Below are 23,730 nucleotides of genomic sequence, written 5' to 3' on the forward strand. Positions count from 1 at the left end.
TGTACTCTGCAGCACCTTCCCACCTGCCGATCCTCTACAGCTGCACTTAACTTCCTGTCCTCAAGTCTCACCCACTGGCCTATTCACCTAGGACTCTGCTCATTTCAAGTCCTCTCTTAACAACCCGTGTGGTCTCTTAAGTTACAACAGTTACCGGGACTTCTCTTGCAAAGCAATACGATCATGACCTCATCACTTATTAATGGAAATGAATTAATTTGCCTAATTTATATGGTTTCCTCATTCAATTGACTCAGGACAATATACAATATAAGCCAAGGACTAGTCTAGACGAAGGTGTCCCTTCTCCATTTGCTTCCAAAATAAGCATGGACTATAAAACTAGGACACGGTGGCTCAGTGGGTTAGGACGCTGAGCTTGTCGATCAGAAGGTCGGCAGTTTGGCGGGTCGAATCCCGAGTGCCGCATAACAGAGTGAGCGCCTGTTACTCGTCCCAGCTTCTGCCAACCTAGCAGTTCGAAAGCACGTAAAAAATGCAAGTAGAAAAATAGGGACCACTACGGTGGGAAGGTAACAGCGTTCCGTGCGCCTTTGGCGTCTAGTCATGCCGGCCACATGACCACGGAGACGTCCTCGGACAAGCGCTGGCTCTTCGGCTTTGAAATGGAGATGAGCACCGGCCCCTGAGTCGGAAACGACTAGCACGCATGTACGGGGGAACCTTTACCTTTACCTTATAAAACTAGATTTTCTTTTCTACCTGGAAGTGAATTGGCATAGGTTTTATCATGTGTTATCCACCCGTACAGGAAATACCATAAAAAATGCCAGTCCTATCATCTACCTGCTTGGAAAGCCAGGAATGCTTTGCTCGCCTACTCAAGCTCTTGCTTAAAATCTCCAGTGCTGTCTTGTGACCACCTATATAATCTTTGGACTGGTCCCTAATGAAGGTAAGTCACCATGAAAAGTAGCATACGTTGAGTAGATACATTGAGCAGTACATGCCACAAGTAAAATGCTAAGAGTAAAATGACTACACAGCTGCCAATAATTCCCAAGGAGTTCAGTGATGCTTACTCTTGAGTAGATACACACAAGCACTGTATGTCTCCATCTGAGCATCCTGTTTGACAAACTATTATGCTGAGAACAACATAACACGCATTACTCCAGGGTCTTCAAAGATGGAAGTTTATCACTGGCAATGTAAAAAAAAGCACCACACTAGTATGTTTTAACCCTATTGGGTCTTAAACGTGATTATTGGTGTACATTTTTTTTTGTAAATTTAGAAACAAATACACATTATGAATTGGAAGAAAGTTTACAAAGATCTGAAAGGATTTTTTATCCAAGTTAAATTGGAAAGCTATTTATTACAAGGTAAATATATATATTTCATTAGTGCCATGTCCATGATTTTAGCATAAGGCAGAGGTAGGCAACCTTGGCTCTTTTATGACTTGTGGACTTCAACTCCCAGAATTCCTGAGCCAGCCATGCTGAGGGGAAAGGGAGAGGTTTCCAAGCTGAGCCATGCTGGCTCAGGAATTCTGGGAGTTGAAGTCCACGAGTCATAAAAGAACCCAGGTTGCCTACCCCTGGCATAAGGTATTATGAGAGCTACAGTTGAAAACCATCTAGAGAACTAGAGATTCAGTCATCTTCTTTTTTACATTAGAATACCTGACGGATATAAACAGACATGTGTTAGAACTGTTGGAAAACAGTTAGTTTTACAATCGTTGGCTTTTGGGATGCATTAGAAATACTGCTAATTTAAAAAAAGATTTAAGAATTCATTTTAAGCCTTCTGGTACAACTTAACACTGACATTGCAAACAGATGGTAAACAACAGATATTGGAGAGAAGTCTCGACACAATCAAGCTTGGAACATTCTGACATAGATCAAGAATATATTTCACCACATAGAAGAGATTTCGCATTTGGCACACTGGCAGGGTCACAAGAAATATTCAGAAATGCGAAATGTGGCAAAAGAGATGAGATATGCCATCTGTTCTGACGGGAAGTTGAAGTTCATTTTTGACATGGCTGAATTTAAGATTCTGGCCCTTGCAGATGAAGCATACATTAAATAATACGCTACTTCTGATCTCAGCCAATATTCCTAGTCAGTGGGATGGCGGTGAAGGTAATAAAGATGGGATTTGGCAAATGCAATAAGCCTGATGCAAATAAGACCCTATTCCAGGGGTAGGCAACCTTGGCTCTTTTATGACTCGTGGACTTCAACTCCCAAAATCATAAAACTCCCAGAGTCATAAAAGAGCCAAGGTTGCCTACCCCTGCCCTATTCCTTCATTGAGGTAGCCAAGTATAATGTGTAGACCAGGGGTCTTCAAACTTGGCCCCTTTATGACTTATGGAATTCCCAACTCCCAGAATTCCTCAGCCGGCATGCCTAGCTGAGGGCCAAGTTTGAAGACCTCTGGCGTAGACACTTCCAGGAGGGTTTCTGGTGTGGTGACATCACCCATCTCAGGATGCCTTGCTCTCAGCAGCTGAAGAGGATCCTAGATCCTTGAATTCACTCATTCCATACTGATGGGAAATTGATGATCTAGTTTTTTTTGAAGAGATGAATAATCTGGCCAGTGTTGTTTTGAGAATTATTCCTACAGTTGAGTGTGTGTGTGTGTGTGTGTGTGTGAAGGCTTGGTGCTCTCCAAGCTTGGTTATTTTCTTGCAAACATTCATATTTTCCTTGTGGTCGACAAGGGCACCCGATCCCTCCCACATATATTACCAACAACTCAGGTCTCCCTGTTTTGGCCATGTTGAAAGAAGCCATTTCCATTTAAACTAAAACCCTTCTAGTCAGCAAATATCCGGTGTAACCAGGTCCATATTTTCATAGAAAAGAAAATATCCAAAGAGCTCACCTTTCACTGATCTAAGAATATGTAAAAGTTTTGTTTTTTGCAAATGTGTCACGTGGCAATAATTTATCTCTGTCCCATGCACCTGAGGAGTAATTTCTGAGAATTCATTCATTCTCCTAGGACAATTTTAATGATGGTTTTGGAACAGGCTTAATCAAATGAATAGTGTTTCCATACAGTAGTGTAAGTTTGAGCTGGGGCCAAGAGGGATTTTTTAATTAAATTGTCACTACTCCGATCCCCTAAAGGGGTGCTGTGACCCCCTTGCAAAAAAGAGAAAGACAGAAAATGTGCAAACTTCAAAGCACAAAGCTCGGTGGCAGTAAAGGATTTGTCCTAAATTTGCTTGACAGCTTGGAAACGTCTGACATTGATCAAGGAGAATTTCCTACACTTCTTCAGCTGCCCCAAAACTCCATTAAGTGTTGCTGAGAATTCTGGGGTGCCCAATTCATGCAGGCAATAGCCAACTCGTTGGGCCACAAACCACTCTTGCCGTTTGGCATGCCTTTTCGGTTAGCTGTCTTCTCACCCAAGATTCCCTCATGAGCTTCTGAGGAGCTCTTGACCAGCCAACTGCTCTGTTAACTATTCCATTCCTCGTTGCTGCAGTCACCATTTTCGTCCTCATCGGAGTCAGCTGAGACCTTCTTAATCCTCTGGATGGCTGCCTTGATGCTTTGCTCCAGCTCATTGCCGGAACCCTTCGCCACGCCTTCCTTGGGCTCTTGATTGACCTTCCGTAGTTTAACCCCTTGCCTAATGGCAGCAAAAATGCTCTCATTGAGAGAATTGCCACTGGAGGGTGCCTGCATGGGCAGATCCACTTTGCGAAGGAGGACTTCGCCACGCTTGAGGGAAGCCAAGACCTCATCCATGGTCCCTGAGGTGGAACAAGTTAAAACAATGTCATTCTTGGATGAAGAAAACAACAACAACAACCCGAGGAGAAGGCTACCTAAGGCAGCCTTAATACTGACTTCCAGGCCTGGTTTTTGTCAAAAACAGAGCTGCTTACTGGTCTATAATTTCCCAGAGGTAGCATTCTGTTTTATTTTACAGTCAATTATTGTGGAATAAATTTTTATTGCTTCTTTCTTTTGATATTCTATTTAGCGGGCTGGGGAATTCTGGGAGTTGAAGTCCACAAGTCTTAAAGTGGCCACGTTTGAGGATCCCTGACTTAAGGGAACACCCTAGGCGAGAGACGCTGTGTTGCACATAAACACAGCAGCTTCAACTAAACCTTTGCATTTTATTTGCTATGCAAACGAAAGTATGTTGGATCTGCAGCTTTTCGAACTCCATTGTCCTTCAATGAGAACCCGGGGACGAATTTTTCTGATATTATGTGATAGAATATAATATCCGCTAATGTTTCTACAGGTAGTCCTCATTTTACAACAGTCCATTTAGTAACCATTCAGAGTTACAACAGCACTGAAAAAGGGACTTCTGATGATTTTCAATAAGGTTTTAATAGGTTTAATACTTATGACCATCACCGCATCTCCACGGTCAGGTGATTTACATTCGGATGCTTGATAACTGACTCACATTTATGACGGCTGTAGTGTCCCGGGGTCATGTGATCCATCTTTTGCGGCCTTCTGACAAGCAAAGTCAGTGTGGAAGCCAGGTTCACTTCACAACCGGGTTACTAATTTAACAACTGCAGCGATTCACTTAACAAAGGTGGCAAGAACAGTCGTACAATGGGGCGAAACTCCTGTCTCCCTTAAATATAATTTTTGGCCTCAGTGGCCATAAGGTGAGGACTACCTGTAGCGTGTGCGTGCGTGTGTGTGTGTGTGTACGGAAGAAAAAGAGCGCTCTATCCCTTTACCTGTATAATTCTTGGTTGGGCATCTGGATGCAACATCTTCTTTCTGCAAGGAAGTCTTGTCTTTAGCAGAGCCTTCGCACACAAGAGGCCCCGGTTTATCTTGGGCGCCTGTGCTTTTGAGGCAAGCAGTCTGGACACTAGGCAGCGGTGGGGCTGGAGGAGGAAGAGGAGGAGGAGGAGGTGGGGGTGGGGGCACAGAGAGGGGTGCCCCACCCCCTTCCTTGGGAGGCTCCGGGCCATGTGGTGGCACAAAAATCTGGATGGGAACATCTCTGGAAGGCTTCCGACATGGTGCTTTGGAAGTCCTGACTTGTGCCGGATGGAGATTCCTGGATTGCTTGGCAGCTGGACCCTTCCGGATTGAACCAGCCTGGGGGGGAACTGCAGGAGGTCGCCGTGGTCCAGCCTGCTTGGAGTTGACGGGCTGAGAGCGGGAAGTCTTCAGCACAAACTCTGCGGGGCATTTCTGCAAGGTGAGAAGGTGTCAGTTTGGGGGAACTGCCCCTGACCAGCAGCCCGATTTGAAAACAGCAGGTGAGCTGGCTGCAATTAGTCCGCTGTGGCTATCAAACCCTTGGACGTCTCAAACGTGCTTTTTCAAAAGGCAATTGGACTTTCTTGGTGTTTTGGTTTTTTTCCCCCTTGAAAAACGTTTCGCTTCTCTTCCAAGAAGATTCCTCAGTCCATTGAGAACGGAAGAAGCTCCTGGGATGAGAAGAAAAATGTTCTTCAAGGGGAAAAAAAAACAAAGGCGTCCAGCTGCCTGTTGGAAAACCACCTGTGGTGCAACCATCACCTGGATGATTGAGACTCTCCATAGACAAACCCACAGACGTGTTTTCCGTATCCCATAGGTCCCTAAGAGTCGAGAGGGTCTTCACGTAACATGCTCAGCCAGCTCACTGAAAAGGCTAACAGTGTCATCTGTTTCGACATGGAAAGCTGGATGAATTGTTGACCTGGAGGAGGTTTCCCTCTGGCTTAGTATGATTCTTTCAACCCAGCCCTGACTGTTTAGTTTATGATTTGATGTTTAAAAGCAAAGAGGGTCCAATCAGCAAGGACTTAGCTACTGTGCCCCTCCACCCACTTCTCCTTAACTCACAGTTTTGTAGCTTTTCCCAGCAGCCTCTGGCAGTTTAAAAGCAAAGAGGGTCCAATCAGCAAGGACTTAGCTACTGTGCCCCTCCACCCACTTCTCCTTAACTCACAGTTTTGTAGCTTTTCCCAGCAGCCTCTGGCAGTTTAAAAGCAAAGAGGGTCCAATCAGCAAGGACTTAGCTACTGTGCCCCTCCACCCACTTCTCCTTAACCCACAGTTTTGTAGCTTTTCCCAGTAGCCTCTGGCAGTTTAAAAGCAAAGAGGGTCCAATCAGCAAGGACTTAGCTACTGTGCCCCTCCACCCACTTCTCCTTAACTCACAGTTTTGTAGCTTTTCCCAGCAGCCCCTGGCAGTTTAAAAGCAAAGAGGGTCCAATCAGCAAGGGCTTAGCTACTGTGCCCCTCCACCCACTTCTCCTTAACTCACAGTTTTGTAGCTTTTCCCAGCAGCCCCTGGCAGTTTAAAAGCAAAGAGGGTCCAATCAGCAAGGGCTTAGCTACTGTGCCCCTCCACCCACTTCTCCTTAACTCACAGTTTTGTAGCTTTTCCCAGCAGCCCCTGGCAGTTTAAAAGCAAAGAGGGTCCAATCAGCAAGGACTTAGCTACTGTGCCCCTCCACCCACTTCTCCTTAACTCACAGTTTTGTAGCTTTTCCCAGCAGCCTCTGGCAGTTTAAAAGCAAAGAGGGTCCAATCAGCAAGGACTTAGCTACTGTGCCCCTCCACCCACTTCTCCTTAACTCACAGTTTTGTAGCTTTTCCCAGCAGCCTCTGGCAGTTTAAAAGCAAAGAGGGTCCAATCAGCAAGGACTTAGCTACTGTGCCCCTCCACCCACTTCTCCTTAACATGACTGTAAACTAGGTGGAGCTTCAATCTGTTCTAGCAAGTTATATCCAGAAGGCGTGACAGCAACCCAGCAGCAACTAGAAAGACCTCATTTCCCCACCACCACCTCTGTGAAAGCAGCTCTTTGTGTCGAAAGATGAGCTTTATCGTTTTCCTGTACGTGCCACTTCCGCTGTGCTCTCATTCCAATATTCTCTTCCTAAACCACAGGGGCACAGTTGCATCAAGGTGACACGGATTAAATTCTGCGCAAAACCTATGGATGCCCTCCTTGTGGTTCCTAAATCCAGAGTTGTTATCTCATGACTGATGCTCTCCTTGCGGCTGACCAGGCCAGGCTACTAATAATCAGTCCTTGTTTCTATTTTCCGAAGCAAAATGTTCTGCAAGAGTGCTGAAGAACGAGATAAATTGTGATACTTGCCTCCTTGAATGATTTTAGCCTCTCCAGAGTTTTCTGCCGCTCCTCCTTTATCCAGGCTTTTTTCTTTTTCTCATCTTCTTTTCTCTTCTCTCTTTTCTGCGGGTTGAATGACAACCCTTAATCCACACATATAGAACTCTGTTTCCAGTGCAACTAAGTAGCTTCAAACATTGCAGTGCTAGATTATGGAATGGGCTCGGGGAAGGGAGAAGAGGAAAAAGGAGAGAAATTAAGGGTGTTGTGCAGTATTTCTGATCTGATATCCAAAAACCGCTCTGGAATCTGCCACACCTGAGTGCCACACCTGAAAGCAGCTGTGAAAGGCAGATGTGCAAATCTCAGGAAATGGCATGGCTGCTTTAAGGAGTTACAGACAGATGCTATATTTGCACTCTTGCATGAAGCGTTAACACACAAAAAAAAAGTGCTGCCCAGCCCTGGAATTTATATAGAATTAATTATGAGTCTACATAAATACCTCTTCCTTTCAACAGTTGATTACCTTGTTTAGATTCTCGTTTATTGGTCTGGGACCATAAATAAATGTTGTCATTATAGTTGTTGTTGTTGTTAGGATTTCCCACGAGACCCACCCGCTCGTAAGCAATCCTAAGGTACATTTGCTTGGAGAAAACCAAAGCGCAAGCCATGAAGCTTGCTTAGAAATGGACAGAAAGTAAGATTGCGCTCTCAGCTCCAAACTCCAGAAAACTGAAAGTCTGTAGCTAAGAGCAACATATAAATGGCATCACTCTAAAGAGGCAAAGAGGTCTCCTGTCCAGTTGTGTTCGACTCTAAAGTGCAGTGCACATCTCTGCTTCTTGGCTGAGGGAACCAGCGTCATCCCAAGACATTTCCGTGGTCATATGAGCAGCATGACTATATTCTGAAGTGCACAGAATGCTGCTACCTTCCCACCAAAGTGGTACCTATTTATCTACTTGCATTTAATAATAATAATAATAATAATAATAATAATAATAATAATAATAATAATAATAATAATAAAGTTGGAAGGGACCTTGGAGGTCCTCTAGTCCAACCCCCTGCTCAGGCAGGAAACCTTATACCATTTTGGACAAATGGCTGTCCGGTCTCTTCTTAAAAACTTCCAGTGTTGGAGCATTCACAACTTCTGAAGGCTTGCCTTTCCACTGGTTAATTGTTCTAACCATCAGGAAATTCCTCCTTAGTTCTAGGTTGCTTCTCTCCTTGATTAGTTTCCATCTTGTCCTGCCTTCGGGCGCTTTGGAGAATAGCTCGACTCCCTCCTCTTTGTGGCAGCCCCTGAGATATTGGAAGGCTGCTATCATGTCACCCCTAGTCCTTCTCTTCATTAAACTAGACATACCCAATTCCAGCAGCTGTTCCTTGTATGTTTTAGTCTCCAGTCCCCTAATCATCTTCAAAATGCTAGGTGAGCAAGAACTGAGGCAAGGAACGGGAGCTCACCCATCATGCGGTTGGGTCTCAAACCCTGGCTGTCAGCTCTCCAGATGAATAGCTCAGCATCTTTAACTACTGAGGCACTGAGCCAGTTTATACCCCGCATATACCAGTCTAGGGACGCGGTGGCTCAGTGGGTTAGGACGCTGAACTTGTCGATCGGAAGGTCGGCAGTTTGGCGGGTCGAATCCCGAGTGCCGCGTAGCAGAGTGAGCGCCTGTTACTTGTCCCAGCTTCTGCCAACCTAGCAGTTCGAAAGCACGTAAAAATGCAATTAGAAAAATAGGTGGGAAGGTAACAGCGTTCCGTGTGCCTTTGGCATCTAGTCATGCTGGCCACATGACCACGGAGACGTCCTCGGCTTTGAAACGGAGATGAGCACCGCCCCCTAGAGTCGGAAACGACTAGCACGCATGTGCGGGGGAACCTTTACCTTTACCTTATACCAGTCTATATCAATCTATACCCCATCAAGTTGTCGGGTGCTACAGCTTCCAATGAACTGATGCCTTTCTGGTTTTGAAATAGCAGTAGCCATCCTGTATTATGAAAGCTACCTAGACTGCCTTCAAACTAAACTAAACAAAATAAAGTCTGCACTTTGTTGCTTTTTTGACACAGAGCACACTGGCCCCTATTATCACTTGAAACAGAACGCTCTCTCTACTTTCCACTTCTCGATACATACAATCTGGATGCTGTGATGCTGTTGGAAGTAGCGTGTGGTCTCCTGTGCCTGCTGGAGCCTCAAACGCCGGCTCTCTTCACATTGGTCCTGGAGAGGGAAGAAATCAGTGTAAAATATTCCACTGGCCGAAATCTGAAGATTCAGGCAGAAATTATTTACCATTGAATCAGAATGTCAGGTTCATAGTTTTGAAACTTTCCACTTGCCCTGAACTTTCTAAACAACAACAACAAGTCAAGCCCCCATGCAAAGGATTACGGGAAAAAGACATAACTTAGAATCATTTGCGAACAAAATTGTTCCAGCCCTAAGACCTGCCATCTCCAGGTAGGGTTGGAAAACACCGTTGTTTGCAATTCTGGAGAGTTTCTCCCAACTGGTGATAATAAGGAGCTTGGTGGGGCAGCATCATGTTGGGGAAAAAAAATTCTAATGGTCACTTCCAGCCAAGAAAAACGGATTCTCAACTGACTCTCATTAGTTAGATCTACTGCATGGGGAAAGGGGTTAGATTACGTACAGACTCTTGCTAACTGGTTGCATGTACTTTAGCCCCTGTTTATCAGCAGTAGGTTAACCCAGGGCCTCCTTGATGCCTTTGATCCTCTCTCCTGACCCAAGGGAGGCACTAATCCCCTGCCCCCACTTTGCTTAATAATTATTCCTTAATAAAAGGAATAATAGTGCAAGCAGCCATCCCCAATACCAGGCCAACCTTCTTTTTTCATAGCTCTACAAATTCCATGCAAAAAGAATCAACGTTTCTGCCTGGATTCCCACGTCCACACAAACAAATTTTTTTAGACTGTTTTCTAATGTATGAATTATTGTCATAGTGTTTAATTTACACACTTTTTTTAGGGGGAAAAAACAACAACAGGAGCTACAGGGTCCGAAATCCTGGAGTTATGGATAACAGGGCTCCAAATTCATCTATCCTCAGACAGCCTGTGATCCTCCAATCTTATTGGTTGCTTTGGTTCCCGGGATCTTTCCTTCATCGCAATATGGGATGGTTATGCTAGGAGCTGTAGTTCAGCAACATCTGAACTCCATATAGTTTAGAGATGTTAGGTCTAGCACAGGGGTGCCCATCCCCCGGGCCGTGGACCAGTACCAGGCCGTGGTATGCCAGAATCGGGTCCACACAAACAAGCAAAGCCCCATCCGTAGGATGCTGGCAGCACACAAGTCATGCACCCTCCGATCTGCGGAAAAACCTCTTCACATAACTGATCCCCGGTGCCCAAAAGATTGGGGACCTCTGGTCTAGGAGATTCTGTTTTCCCAAAGTGGGAAATCCACTGCCTAAATTCTGGGGGGTTTTTTTCCCCAAGAAGAATCCAGAAGCATCCCAAGACTCAACAGATGTGCCACGTTTGTCCAAGGTTCCTCTTTCTGAACCAGTTACCTTTTTATTCCTGAGATACGCTCTCCTGGAGCAGATAATGCCCCGTTTTGTCTCCAGCTGCTGGGTCTTCTGCCTGAGCCGTGCCACCTCGGAAGAAGAGGCATGGCTTTCTTCCAGGGCCTGATCCATAGCTTCTAATTCCTCAGAGTTTTCACAGGTGTCATAATAGATCACTTCATCTTGGATCTCTATAGAAGGAGCAAGGATTTCAGTAAGTAAAATATGCACACGCACACACACACAGCCTCTCCTGCCAGCTTTACTGCCTTGCTAGAAAACTCAAGACATTCGCTGATAGTTGTGGTCCTTTAATTCAGCTGAAGACTTGGGGCATAGAGTAAGCAACCAGAAGTCTTTCAGATACACTAATTAGTATCTAGTGCCTAATGCAGGGGTAGGCAACCTTGGCTCTTTTATGACTCGTGGACTTCTACTCCCAGAATTCCTGAGCCAGCACAGGGAATTCTGGGAGTTGAAGTCCAAGAGTCATAAAAGAGGCAAGGTTGCCTAAAGGTAAAGGTAAAGGTTCCCCCGGACATGTGTGCTAGTCTTTTCCGACTCTAGGGGCCGGTGCTCATCTCCGTTTCAAAGCCGAAGAGCCAGTGCTTGTCCGAGTACGTCTCCATGGTCATGTGGCCGGCATGACTAGAGGCCAAAGGCGCACGGAACGCTGTTACCTTCCCACTGTAGTGGTCCCTATTTTTCTACTTGCATTTTTACGTGCTTTCAAACTGCTAGGTTGGCAGAAGCTGGGACGAGTAACAAGCGCTCACTCTGTTACGCGGCACTCAGGATTCGACCCGCCAAACTGCCGACCTTCTGATTGAGAAGCTCAGTGTCCTAACTGAGCCACCGCGTCCCCCGAGGTTGCCTACCCGTGGCTTAATGGATCATTAGGAGCAATGACTGATTTTCCATATGCATCCACTGTAAGTGGAGAATAGTGGCATCTGCAAAGGGCGGGCACAATGGTGATATATTTACAAAAGGGGCGGGGCTTCCATCGTGACAGTTCATCTCTATCTTGCCTGTTTCAACATGCTGCTGGAGGAAGATTTATTTTGTTTGTTTTCCAGATTGGTATCTTCTGATTGCATTAGTAATACCTGGGGAATTATGTCTGTGGAGATTCTCAATCATCCAGGTCATGGTTGTCCCAAAGAGGCTTTTCCAAAAGCAGCTGGACTTTTGGGTGTGTGTGGGGGTGTTCCCTTGAAAACTTTGCATTTTGCATCCAAGAAGCTTCGTCAAGTTTTGAAGCGCTGTAGAAACTTCTTAGATGAGAAGTGAAATATTTTCAAAGAAAAAAAAAAGAAAGTCCAGCCTTATGGAAAAGCATCTTTGGGATCTGGGGAATTAGATAATGCAGTGCCTTAAGGCCAGGCTATAATTAAGAGATTGAAAAATTACAAACCTCCTTTTTTGCACTTTCTTTTCTGTGGTTTTTAAAAGAATCTTAAATTTGGAACAGTCAGATTTAAATGGTAGATTCTGTAGATAAATGTTACCTATTTTCCACTGCAATTTTCTCTGACATGTTTTTTTCCCCAAGCCTTTACCCCTCCCTCCTCCATAAATGCATTTATTGCATTGCAGAACTTGGAGAAATGCAGCAAAGGAAGAATTCTCCTGTTTTAATTGAGGGCCAACGAGAAATAGCCTGGCTGAGATTAAAATGCAAAGCATAGGCAATATATCCTGTCTTCAGTCCTCACCTTTGATTTGCCTTCTCAAAGTCTCCAGCTGCGTAACCAACAACATTTCTTCATTCTTCAGTATTTCAAACTGTACCTCATACAGCTCCAACTGGGTTTCATAATACTCTAGTTCCAGTTTTTCCACCTGAGCCACGTCATTGTTCTGCTCCCCGAGTGTCTCCATCTTGGGAAATTTCCAAACAAAACAGGAGACATCTTTAAGGCCACAAATATTACATGCAAAATGACACCTTTGGGAGAGGGCGGTTGAGATGATAATGATGGGCAACTCTGTAGCATTCTAGAAGATGTAGAATTACCTGGATCCTAATTTTCAGTCCCGATCCAGATCCAGGTATAGGATAGATGTGGCTTTGCATGCTCTACTAGATGACACTGTTGGCACCTCGAGGGAGGTCGCACACTTTTTCTGATCCTTTTAGACTCTTTGATGGTTTTTGATATCATCAACCATGATATCTTGCTGGACTGCCTGGAGCAGGCGTCTTCAAACTTGGCCCTTTTATGTCTTGTGGACGTCAACTCCCAGAATTCCTCAGCCAGGCACATGGAATTCTGGGAGTTGACGTCCACAAGTCATAAAAGGGCCAAGTTTGAAGAGCCCTGGATTAATCCATCACAAATGCAATAAGGAAAATCTAAGTATAACCAAGTTCCATTGTCCCAGTTTGTTTTTTTCTAACATTTGACTTCACTGGTTGGTGTTCTGCCCATTTTCTTTTTCAGCTTCAGCGCTATTACAGCAAATGGACATGCTGTGTCAGAAAAAGCCTCTTGTCATATACTCTGAAAGCCTCTTATCACACTCTTATCAGAGTATGGATGCATATGGCAGAGAAATATCCTTACCTGCTTTCTGATATCGACTCTTTTGTGTTTCAGGCACAATTCTCTGGCTCTCATATGCTGAAGGGTTTCTTTTGCTAGCAGATATTTTAAGTTTTCTAATCTTGGAGACGCAGAGGCCCAGGCAGCTTGGCCAAATCGCTTTCGATCTTGCTCCATCTGTTTGTGCATTGCTGATGAACAGGTACGAAAGAAAAATGAAGCACAAGTAAGTCTCGGCTTGGCTAAAAAAAAGAATCTTGCACTTCCTTCTCCAGGAGAAGGAAAGCATGTTTAAGGTATATAAAACGGGGAAAGATATGGCCCAATAAAGTACTCTAAACAACTCTAAGAATTCATTTTAAACATTTTGTTATGAATGGAATATACAAAAAGAGAAGGTCAACGAACACAAGGCAGACCCAGAAAAAGATGGAAAGAAATTAACTGTGGCTGAGGCCACAAGAAGGACAAGAACCAGAACTTTGTGGAGGAGGAGGAGGAGGAGGAGGAGGAGGAGGAGGAGGAGGAGGAGGAGGAAGAAGAAGAAGAAGAAGAAGAAGAAGAAGAAGAAGAAGAAGAAGAAGAAGAAGAAGAAGAAGAAGAAGAAGAAGAAGAAGAAATAACGAACGGAACTAGGAGTTGCTGAGGAAAGCAATTGTTACAAGTTGCTAAGGAATGGATCATCTCTCGATTTCAATATATTTAGGAGAAGGTAGCAAACAGATTCAAAAAGCACCGATTTTCCATAGACCATGCCTCGGGTTACCTGCTCTCCCACCCCTGGCCTATATTGCCACCATGGCCACCACTTTAGATTTTCTCAATGAAAGTCTGTTGTGCTCGTTGCCCTCTCACCTGCGAGTGCAGTCACAGTTTCCTTGAAGTAGCCAACTGTGATGTTTCGAATGGAGCACACGGCTTCCTCTGCCCGATCGGTCCATTCCTTGGCCTCTTTCTGCAAGGCTTCTATCCTTCTGGGGCCCAGTCGGTCCGCTTGCAAGGATTTCTGCAAGGATAGATATTTTAACATTTCTGTTCAAACTGGGGCCGATCATCAATTCCCAAAACCAAGAGGCTCCTCTTACAGTGGCACTCATCTCTTAACGCAGCTTCATTCCTCGCTATGTCTTATCATCCGGGTCATGGTGGCCCCAAAGTTGCTTTTTCAAAAGACAAGTAGACTTTCTTGAGGGTTTTTTTTTCTTTGAAAACATTTCGCTTCTCATCCAAGAAGCTTCTTCAGTTCTGACTGAATGGTGAGGAACGGAAGGATTTACATTCTTTGCAGTCATCTGGTTGTTAGCACTCTGAAGGTTGGTTGTTAACTCTCTGGGAGTTGTTGAGGCCATTTGGGAGTTTACTGGTATCCTCAGAGTCAGTCAGAACTGAAGAAGCTTCTTGGACCAGAAGTGAAATATTTTCAAGGGGAAAAAAAACAAGGAAGACCCATTGCCTCTTGAAAAAAGCACCTTTGCGAGAAGCTTGAGAGAGATCTAGTCAGATTCTTGTGGTCCATAAATTGCAGCTGAACAGATTGTCCAAGAAAGCAGAAGTCATACTGTTTGAAGTGAACATGTGCAGCCCATGTGTTGGTTTTCAAGAAACAAAATTTAGTTTTCTCACACACAAATGAGCTTGTTCTCACGGGATTTTTAACTTTATCAGGAGGGTGGGTTAGCGCATGTTGGGACCTCTATAAATTAATCTCCAGGGAAAATATTGCTCAGCAAAACCCAAAGGACACAGAGTGCCTACTACCCCAAATCAAACTTGCATTTGCTGCTAATGCATTGTAAGCCCCAGTTGTTGTTTTTCTGACATCTGCCTTGAATTTTTAATTTTGTCGGATGAAGAATCTCAAAAAAATCAAAAGCAGGACAGCGAGATGAAAAGATGATATCAACTTTTTGGCACTATTACCTATTGTACAAAAGAGGGAAATTCTGAAGGGATATTTTATAATATGAAAAGCTACGGTGATTGAAATCTGTACATCCTTAAGACTTGGAATAATTGGGGGTTTTTTTGAAAGAGTAAAAACTTACCCGAATCTCAAGTCTATATAATGTGGCCAGTTCTCTCATGTCTCGGAAAGGTAACAATAAATATTGATAGAATTCAGTTGCCACAGTAACCAGCTCCCAATAAGCTTCCTCTTCCTCCTTGTACAGCTCCATTAAATCTACCAGCTTAACAGCATCTTTGTGCTTGTGGAGAACCTACCAAGATGATAATAAAGTTTGAGAATAGAATAGAACAGAACAGAACAGAATAGACAGATTGTAGAATAGAATAGAATAGAATAGAATAGAATAGAATAGAATAGAATAGAATAGAATAGAATAGAATAGAATAGAATAGAATAGAATAGAATAGAATAGAATAGAATAGAAAGTTCATTGTTACTTTAAATGTAAAGTAATCAGCATACATTAAAATGAAACAGTATTGCATTCAACTCTCAAAAAATAACATTATCCACATACCACACACATATATGACACAGAAAAATATCACAGTCTAGAATAGAATAGAGCTGGAAGGGACCTTGGAGGTCTTCTAGTCCAGCCCCCTGCTCAAGCAGGAGAACCTATACCATCTCAGACAGGTGAACATCTAGTTTCTTCTAAAAAATCTCCAGTGATGTAGCTCCCACAATTTCTGAAGAAAGCTGTTCCACTGGTTAATTGTCCTCACTGTCAGGAAGTTTCTCCTTAATTCCAGTGTCACAATCCATTTATATCACATTCATAAATGTATGTTTAAAACATTATCCCCCCCTGGAATTCTGCCATCTCCCGAGGAAGGAGGAGCGGATGTGGATTCAGCCTGCCTTAGGTTATTTCAAAGACCAAGGGAAACCTTTTGAACTGGGGGAACAAAGGGGAGGGGTAGGGAAGAAGGCATCTGGCCTGTGTCCATTTGAATCTGTAAAGGAAGAAGGCAATAACCGTAAAGATCCGAAGTTCCCTTTTTCCCACGAAAGGGATGACACGAAGTAAATGATGGGGGGGCTGACCAAATGGGGTTGAGGGAAGGGGGGTTGAACCGGGAACTCTTTATAAAGTTTCAATCTGTAAAACAATACCAGGTCCTGTCTTGTATTTCCACAACCAAACATGTCCTAGTAAAAATTCCTTTTGGACTAGAACTGACTCCAAGAGTTTTTGTTTTCCTAAGACGTGAATTGGGGTGGGTCCTGACATCCAGGTTGCTTCTCTCTTTGATCAGTTTCCAACCATTGTTTCTTGTCTTGCCCTCTGGTGCTTTGGAGAATAATTTGATGCCCTCTTCTTTGTGGCAGCTCCTCAAATATTGGAACACTGCTATCATGTCTCCCCTATTTCTTCTTTTCTTTAGATTAGCCAAACCCAAGTCCCACAGCCGTTCTTCGTATGTTTTAGCCTCCAGGCCTTGGATCATCTTAGTTGCTGTTCTCTGAATTTTTCCCAAACTCTCTACATCTTTTTTGTGATACGGTGACCAAAATTGGCTGCAGTATTCCAGGTGTGGTCTCACTAGGGCTTTGTAAAGCGGTACTAACACTCCGCGTGATCTTGATTCTATGCCTCTGTTTAAGGCAACCCAGAATGGTATTCGCTTCTTTTGGTTGCTGCTGCACTAGTTTGAATGTATTGCAAGAGAGGCTGGATGCTGAGACCAGATGGCTGTTTTTGTTTTTAAGGAGAAGACAGTGCCAGGCTAACTTCTCACAGGCATGGAAAAATCTCATGGGGAGAAGGTACTGTAGAAGTTTAAATAAAATGATGTGCAAAGTGAAGCTTCTCCGCTCACCCCTTCCCCGAGAACATTGGCTCTTGTGTTGAAAACTGGCCAGAGACGCCAGAATAAAAGACTCTTTCGACATAAGCCAAGATGGGGTGCTGGCCAGCAAAGAGAAGGAACTGTCCACTGAAAGAACAGATGATGTTTTATGCTTTATCAGGTTCCATGTTCAAGGGCAGTGGGTCACCAGACCACGCAGTTCTACAGAAATGTCCCTGTTCAAGGAGCCTGTCAGGTTCTTAAGACGAGATTGGGCAGCCATTTGCCTGAAATGGTATAAGGTTTCCTGCCTGAGCAGGGGGTTGGACTAGATGACCTCCAAGGTCCCTTCCAACTTCTTCTTCTTCTTCTTCTTCTTATTATTATTATTATTATTATTATTATTATTATTATTATTATTATTATCCATTTATATTTCATTTCTCACTGTGCAAATCTAAATCTCACCCCCTTTTTTACTGGATGCTGCCATTTTCCAAGGAAGGGAAGAGAAGGCAGGGTTGTTAAGAGCCATCTCTATCCCTTAGATGCAAAGTTTGTTTATTTAACCTGCCTGGAGGCCATCACAAAAGACCAGGGAAGAAACCCTTTGAACTGAGAAGAACAAAGTAAAAGGGTGAGGGGGGGGAACTCTGGGTTGTATCTCCAACTGGAATGCGAAGGGGAGGAAGTAACAAGGTTGCAAATGTACTGATGTTTCTCTTTTCCCACGAGGGGTTTTGACACCTGAAACTTGACTGATCCGGGACTGACCAAATGGACTGAGGGGAGGGTTTTTGCTCGGCGACATTTTAAAAGTACCGACTTGCGAGACAGTTTCCAGATCCTGTCTAGAGTAGCCACTGTCAACCCCGTTTTAGTAAAAGTTCCTGTTGGACAACCTCGTCTCCAAGAGTTCTTCTTTCCTAAGATGTGGAATTGGGGTGGGTCCTGACAGAGCTATTCAAAACATCACCAGGTCCAAACCAACCTTCCATCAGATTGAGTTGAGGTCAGGCCATCCCCCTAAATGGCTGCAGTCCTTCTTCTCTTCCCCCAACGCTATGCTCCCCCCCACAAATCTATGGGGACGCTGAGGATGAAGAGGAATTAAAAGTCAAAAGGAATCTGATGAAGAGGGAGGCCGGACTGCCCTCTTAGCTGCAGACTTTGAGAAAAGTTGAAGTCCTGCGCTTTCTTTGCTTTGGCTTGTTGTCTGCTTCGTAAATGTGCTTTAAGGCTTACAGCAGTGTTTTTCAAGATTAGGAATATTTTACAATGTGCAGACATCAATGCCCACAGGCTGGGGGATTCTGCGGCGTTGAAGTCCACTCCCCGTAGACTTTTCTAAAGCTCAGAAACCCTGGCTTGGAGCAAAGGAAAGGGCAAACCGGCAGTACTCCAGAGGTTGCTGAACTACAACTGCTGGCGTCTCTGGGGCATTACTCAGTATTCCTAAGGATGCTGGGAACTGTAGTTCAGAGGTCAGGAAGAGACTTTCCTGGACAACAGGACCCACCCATCAATCTCAGCTGGCTTAGTTTCAGGATTACTTTTTAGCCCATCTGGGTAGGGCGGTGTGTGTGTGTGTGTCTCCAAACTTGGCCGCTTTAAGACTTGTGGACTTCAACTCCCATGGCCGGCTGAGGAATTCTGGGAATTGGAAGTCCACAAGTCTTAAAGCGGCCAAGTTTGGAGACCCCTGGGGTAGGGAAACAAACCAACCAACCCGAATTGGAAGTCCACAAGTCTTAAAGCGGCCAAGTTTGGAGACCCCTGGGGTAGGGAAACCAACCAACCAACCCACCTGAAGGCTCCTGACTATAAGCCTCCCCCCCTTAAGTCCTTTTCGAGAGGGGCTTTTTGACGCTTTGCCAGGTCAACCCCTCCCTCCCCTTCGCCCTTCCACGCCGTACCCCTCTCAAGGTCTCCTTGGCCGCGGTCAGCTGCCGCTTGAGGTTTTTCCTGCGGAACGCCTGCAAGTGTTCAAAATACTCTTCCTCCTCCTCCTGATCGTGGGCGAAGAGCGAATCCAGGAGCGTCTTCCGTCCGCAGACTTCCAAGGCCCAGCCGAAGTAGGCTTCCAAGCGCCGGCACAGGCTCTCCAGCTCGCTCTCCCCCAAAACCGGGCAGCTGGGGAACAGCAGCGCCCAAAAGCCGCTGGGGCCGGTCAGCGCAGGGGGCAGCGCGGGGAAGCAAGGCTCCAGCTGCTGGCTCAAAGCCGCCAGCTGCCGATGGACGCCCACCAAGGCCTGCGGGGAGTACAAGCCGGCCCAGCTCAGCCGCTGCTGGTCAACGGCCTCTTCTTCTTCTTCCTCTTCCTCTTCCTCCTCCTCCTTCTCCTCTTCCTCCTCCTTCCCTCCGTCCTTCTCCGCGCCGGCTCGCTCTTGCAAAGTCCGGTTGTGACAAGTCACCGCGAACTTGCTCTCCACGGCGTTCCAAGCCACCAAGAAGCGCAGCTTGTGGGGGGGCTCGGGCCGGCCGAAAACGTCCTCCTTGATGGCCACCCAGCCTTCCAGGCTGTCCGGCTGCCCCTCCTCCAGCTCCATGGGCGGCCCCCGGGGATGCCCTTCAGCGGGGGTGGGGTGGGGGTGGGGAGAAAAAAAAAAGGAAAGAAGGAAAGAAGGCGCTTCTTCCAACCCACCGCCCCTCGCGCGTCCCGGGGGAAAGGGAGACTTCAAAGGGGTTCCCGCCGCGTTCTAGAACGCTCAGCGAACTTGGCTTCCCTTGGAACGAAAGGGAAAGTGTCCAGGCTTGACAGCCCTGTTCGGTCGGGCTTCCTCCTCTGACGCCACGCGCGCCTCTCTCGGCTCTTCATTGGCCGCCCAGCTTCGGAGAGGGCGGAGGGGGAAGCGAGCTGTGTACTGGCCGGGACGCGTGACTCCCTCGTCGGTCAACGAATCGCCCGAGTGGTCAGGGCAAGGCTTGGAGAGCTGCCTTTTCGGGACCACTGCCAGAGACGCTGCCCGGCGCGGTCTCTTGTCTCTCCCACGCCTTTTTTTTTCTTTCTTTCTTTCTTTTTTTTTTTTGGCTATGATTTTAGGATTCGGTAACAAAGCCAGAAATTGTGAAGTACTGGAAAGCAGAGATTTTTCGTTCTTTGCTATCCATGAATAGAAATAGAAATAGAAATAGAAATAGAAGTAGAAGTAGAAATAGAAATAGAAGTAGAATAGAATAGAATAGAATAGAATAGAATAGAATAGAATAGAATAGAATAGAATAGAATAGAATAGAATAGAATAGAATAGAATAGAATAGAATAGAAGAATAGAATAGAATAGAATAGAATGGAATGGAATGGAATGGAATGGAATGGAATGGAATAGAATTAGGGAATAGAATAGAATAGAATAGAATATGAACAGAACAGAATAGAATAGAATAGAAATAGAGAAATAGAATAGAATGGGATAGAATAGAATATAGAATAGAATAGAATATGAACAGACCAGAACAGAACAGAACAGAACAGAACAGAACAGAATAGAAATAGAGAAATAGAGAAATAGAATAGAATGGGATAGAATAGAATATAGAATATGGAATGGAATGGAATGGAATGGAATAGAATAGAATAGAATAGAATAGAATAGAATAGAATAGAATAGAATAGAATAGAATAGAATAGAATAGAACAGAACAGAACAGAACAGAACAGAACAGAATAGAATAGAATAGAATAGAATAGAATAGAAAGAGACCTTGGCGGTCTTCTAGTCCAGGAGACCCTTTACCATTTCAGACAAGTGGCTGTCCAGTCTCTTCTTGAAAATCTCCAGTGATGGAGCGCCCACGATTTCTGGAGGGAACTTCTGTTCCACTGGTTGATTGTCCTCATTGTTAGGAATTTTCTCCTTAATTCCAGGTTGCTTCTCTCCTTGATCAGTTTCCAACCACTGTTTCTCGTCCTTCCCTCTAGTGCACAACCTGGCCCCCTCTGCCTTGTGGCAGCCCCTCAGATAGTGGAACACTGCTATCATGTCTCCCCTATTTCTTCTTTTCTTTAGACTAGCCAAACCCAGGTTCCGCAGCCGTTCTTCGTATGTTTTAGCCTCCAGGCCTTTGATCATATTAATTGCTCTTCTCTGAACTTTTTCCAAAGTCTCAGCATCTTTTTTGTAGTATGGTGACCAAAATTGGTTGCAGAATTCCAGGTGTGGTCTCACTAGGGTTTTATAAAGCCGTACTGAAAATTGGATCCACTGGGTCTTGCATCAGATTTGCTTGAAAGGGAAACAATATGTCCTCAGGCTTCCATCCTTTCCAAGGTCGCTAAAATGAGGACCCAGATTGTTGGAGGCAAAATGCTGACTCTGCAAACTGCCCAGAGAGGGCTGTAAAGCACTGTGAAGCGGCATATGTCTAAGGGCTATTGCTATGATATCTTCTTTCTCTTTATGTTCTTTAGCAATGCTACCACAGTAGATATTTTACTAATACATAAATGGTGTTCCATGAAACTACCAATCTGACTTTGATATTATTACATATCTGCAAAATCTGGAGTCTATTAGTTCCTAATTCTCTCTATACTTACAGTTGGTAATTGATGCTACTATAATGCTTTTTCTTCCAGAGCTTTTAAAGAAGACTTTTTAAAAAGGGGGGGGGAGTGTCTCTTGGGATTCAAAATTTACAGGCCACGATGTTTTCAATAGGATTTGGATGTGACATTTTCTTCCGTGACATTTAAGAGAGATTTCGTGGCAGGTGCTGATCTATCTTTACTCCCTTGCTAATAGTAGGCATGGTATTCATGTGGGGGGTGGGGGGGGGAGAAACACCCCTTGTCTAATGTTACAGCACTAAGTTTTCAGTTACAGAAAGATGGCAAGATCTTAAAAATCAAGTCTTGATATGGAGGAAGCGAAATGCGTCACTATCCTTTCACCATAAGAAGAAGTTATGGATCCTTAACCGAAAAGGCAAGTATTCTTTTTTAAGAACATAATTCCTCACTTTAAAAAAAGATGCAAATTTTTCAAGCTCAGCGGCTTAAAAATGCTGCCTCGGCGTTTGCGTGGAGTTATTCCCAATGCACAATCTTTCTTTAAGATCTCATAGCCGACTGAGTAATTTCAATTCAGGGCAATTGGACAGTGTTTCCTTTATAATACACCACACACACACACACACACACAAAGGTATTTTCCCACATGCCTGCCGGAAATATTTTGAAATCTCTTCAGCGTTTAGTTTTATAGATTGAACTGAAAGAAACGCTTGACTTTAGACTATAGAAGGTTGTTTAATGTTTCTTTGTCTCATCGGAGCAACATTGAACGGACACAACGAAATAGAAGAGGGAAATTTTGCTCTCTATTTGGAATCGATCTGATCTGTACTGTTGGAGTAGGTCCCTTGCCTTTATTTACTATTATTGTCTTTTCCTTGAGGTCCTCTGAGCAGGGAGAGGACTCTCATGGAGCCAGGCCTCTGACTTTGTCACGCTAAAATAGTACACATATTTCAGTAATAAGGTTAGCCAAATGCTTTCCTTGCTGTCCTTGACAGCAGACCGAGTTCTGAGACTCCCCCTTAGACCTCGATGGCTTAAATCTGGTAACACAATTTCCTATCGTTCTGAAAGAGAAAAAAATAATAATATACAGGTAGTCGTTGACTTGTGACTATAATGGAGCCCAACATTTCTGCGGCTAGGCGAGGCAATTGTTTAAGCGAGCTCTGCCCCTTTTTACAACCTTTCTTGTCACAGTTGTTCAGTGAATCACGGCAGCTGTTGTGAGTTAGTAACACTGTCGTTAAGCGAGTCTGTCTTCCCACCCCATGACTTTGCTCGTCAGATGTTCACAAAAGGGGATCACATGATCCCGGGACACTGCGACCGTCATAAATATGAACCAGTTGCCAAGCATCTGAATTTTGATCATGTGACCCGGGGGAGGCTGCGACGGTTGTAAGTGTGAAAAATGGTCACAAGTCACTTTTTCCAGGGTTTCCCACTGTTTGTAACTTCAAACGGTCATTAAATGAACTATTGTAAATTGAGGACTACCTGCATTGGAAGCCCAAAATAATGTAATAATAATAATAATAATAATAATAATAATAATAATAATAATAATAATAATAATAATAATAATAAGAAGAAGAAGAAGAAGAAGAAGAAGAAGGAGGAGGAGGAGGAGGAGGAGGAGGAGGAGGAGGAGGAGGAGGAGGAGGAGGTGGTGGTGGAGGAGGAGGAGGAGAAGAAGAAGAAGAAGAAGAAGAAGAAGAAGAAGAAGAAGAAGAAGAAGAAGAAGAAGAAGAAGAAGAAGTTGTTGTTGGAAGGGACCTTGGAGGTCATCTAGTCCAACCCCCTGCTCAGGCAGGAAACCTTATACCATTTCAGGCAAATGTATTTTAAAAAGAAAAGAAATCCGCCAAAAAGGAAAGAAGCTAAACATACTAGGTCCATCGGCGTATATGATAGAATTTCTCCTACATAATACCATTGTTCCACTCCAGCAACCTCTGACTATCAGAAAATTAACTGGTGTTCTATATTTTTTTGATCCTTATTATCTGTATCCCAGGCATCCAGATCTTCCATGATGCATCCTGATACATCTCTGCTTTTGTCTTGACAAGAGAATGGAAGTGGGTTGACCATGTTACCTTCTTCCCAAAAGTTTACTCCAATTCCCAGTATTTCCAGTCTCACTGGATTTCCCTGGTGTCTCCTAATATGAATCAACCTGATCCTTCTTAGCTTTTTGAGATGTGAAATATATATTCCATTGTATGTTGTACTTTTATTGTTCTTACAGGGGTTTGA

The 23,730-nt window shown here is 44.4% G+C and overlaps 1 protein-coding gene across 1 annotated transcript; it reads right to left on the minus strand.

Moving 5' to 3' along the window:
• Positions 1–1,141: 1,141 nt before the first annotated feature.
• WHAMM (WASP homolog associated with actin, golgi membranes and microtubules) lies at positions 1,142–19,691 on the minus strand. The gene is made up of 10 exons (XM_083371020.1): positions 18,866–19,691; positions 15,230–15,403; positions 14,040–14,190; positions 13,206–13,375; positions 12,354–12,519; positions 10,639–10,826; positions 9,228–9,314; positions 7,094–7,189; positions 4,721–5,186; positions 1,142–3,757 (listed from the first exon to the last, which is right to left on the minus strand). Exons 1-10 carry the CDS (start codon positions 19,496–19,498, stop codon positions 3,459–3,461), a joined length of 2,430 nt encoding a protein of 809 aa, XP_083227146.1. The 5' UTR covers positions 19,499–19,691; the 3' UTR covers positions 1,142–3,458.
• Between the last annotated feature and the right edge of the window lie 4,039 nt (positions 19,692–23,730).

This window comes from Vipera ursinii (assembly GCF_947247035.1).
Source record: "Vipera ursinii genome assembly, chromosome: 11".
Taxonomy (NCBI): Eukaryota; Metazoa; Chordata; class Lepidosauria; order Squamata; family Viperidae; genus Vipera; species Vipera ursinii.